Source organism: Brassica oleracea, chromosome C7 (assembly GCF_000695525.1).
Source record: "Brassica oleracea var. oleracea cultivar TO1000 chromosome C7, BOL, whole genome shotgun sequence".
NCBI lineage: Eukaryota > Viridiplantae > Streptophyta > Magnoliopsida > Brassicales > Brassicaceae > Brassica > Brassica oleracea.
Window position 1 is genome coordinate 34,000,189 of NC_027754.1, and position 1,947 is coordinate 34,002,135.

The 1,947-nt window shown below is 37.6% G+C and overlaps 1 protein-coding gene across 1 annotated transcript in view; it reads right to left on the reverse strand.

Moving 5' to 3' along the window:
- Positions 1-1,049: 1,049 nt before the first annotated feature.
- Positions 1,050-1,947, reverse strand: part of LOC106304913 (probable WRKY transcription factor 29) — a 4,598-nt gene continuing 3,700 nt past the window's right edge. The window contains 2 exon segments of the mRNA XM_013741301.1: positions 1,050-1,094; positions 1,096-1,498. Of these exon segments, the coding sequence (XP_013596755.1) occupies positions 1,050-1,094; positions 1,096-1,498 (448 nt within the window).

The window sequence follows — 1,947 nt, forward strand, 5'->3', positions numbered from 1 at the left end:
CTATTTATTAAATGCTTCCAAACATTTTCACGATTTGCCAATTTCGAATTGTTGCATTTCCGACAAGGACATAACATCTTACCACTTTCTTGGGCCAGCGGTGTGGAATCTGCTTGATGCATAAATGTCTCCAGCCCCGCGAGGTATTTTTTCGTCACTCTCCCGTTAGCATCTCTATGCATATACATCCACCTCCGCAACTCAAAAATATTCCCTGAGCCCGACATTTTTTTTTTCTTTCACGTTTTTTTTTTTCTTGTTGATGTGTTTAAAATGATGTTCAAACGTCCATATTTATTGGAAATTTTCGAATCTGGTAGTTGTAATTTTCCTAGGAATTTACGACGAAATTTAGTTAGGTGCTCGAAAAAAAATGTGTTAAACCTACAAAGTTGGTGGATTCAAAATTTCCTCGCTAAGTAGACGTAAAATATTTCCTCGTAATGTACACGCTACATTTACGTCGAGTTTACGAGGAAAGCGTATTTCCTCGTAAAAGCCACGTGACATTAGATCGACTTTACGGCGAAATGATTTCGTCGTTATTTTATAAAGAAATAACGCTGATTTTATATTTCCTCGTAAGTTCCTCGTAAAGTCGACATAAACTTAAGAGGATTACTTTTCCTCGTTAATTTTCTTTGCTAAACTTGTGTTTTCTTGTAGTGTTTGACTCTTTAATGCGGCTAAGTGGGTGAGTTGTACAGTATATTTGTGACTTTTTTTATTGTGCACACAGTATATTGGTGACTATAATGCATAATAAATCTTTTTTAGAACAGTGACAAATGTAGACTTAGTTGTTCTAGAATCATATTTGTAATTGAAATGTAAGAACTTGGATAAAATGGTTTGTCTTAGCATTTATATGTCGAGAAAAGAAAAACAAATTTTATTAGGTTAAACTCAAAAGTTAAACTGGAAACGACAAGACGAAAACTATGACGCCTAATCTCCTACAGAGACTAGACATTTATACATTTTTCTCAACGGCCACAATGCAACTATAATATAAGTTTGACTATATATTCATACACACCTAACGTTCTCTAATAATTCCATAAGTACCCATTGAGGAACTCTTGGCTATTCAAATAGTTCATCGAAGTCACCAGTAAAGCTTGGAAAATTCCCGATTCCAGACAACAAATCCGATGGTAAACTGGTACTCATGCCTTCTATTTCTTCGATTGCTTGATAGGTACTCATTTCTGAAATCCCCATGTCTTGAACAGCAACGGAAGATTCATCAGCGGATGTGATCACCGGGTTACTTGTGGGGGAAGAAACCACTTGTTTTCCAGATTTTTTGGTTATGGACGGTTTGGGTTGGGAAGATTTCGCTCGAGTTGAACCAGCTAGTGAGTTTCTCCGGGTTGGTAGCTCATGATTGTGCTCGTTCGTATACGTTATGGTGAACTTTTCCGGGTTCTGAGGATTTCTTTCAACTTGTTTTCTTACTAAACACCCCTTCGAGCTGCTGCACCGGTAATAACTCCTGAAGAAAAGAAACCATGTTGTGAACGAAGAGAGGAACTTATGTTATTATTACTGTTGACCAGAAGGTCCATATATATACAAGGTATTAGACCGTCATAAGGTCATGTTTATCCTAACAAGATAAGGATAAAGATAAACACTATGTTACAGATATACATGGAATATATACTAGATAAACACATAGTCTCTGGTTGTCTTTATCATGTCCCGGATTAGGCCTGCAGTACGGGCTGGTCCATGGTCGATCATCATTTGGTTTATAACACTCTCCCTTGATCGACACATCCGGTACAGGTTCGTTGCATGCTTAATGTTGCCTCATTAAAACCTCTCCTGAAAAACCCCAAAACCAATGTGGCAAAATGAGAAACCAAGGACAGGAAAAAGAGTACAACACATGAACTCCCCCAGATGAATGCATCACTGTAGTAGACGCATTCCCATCTG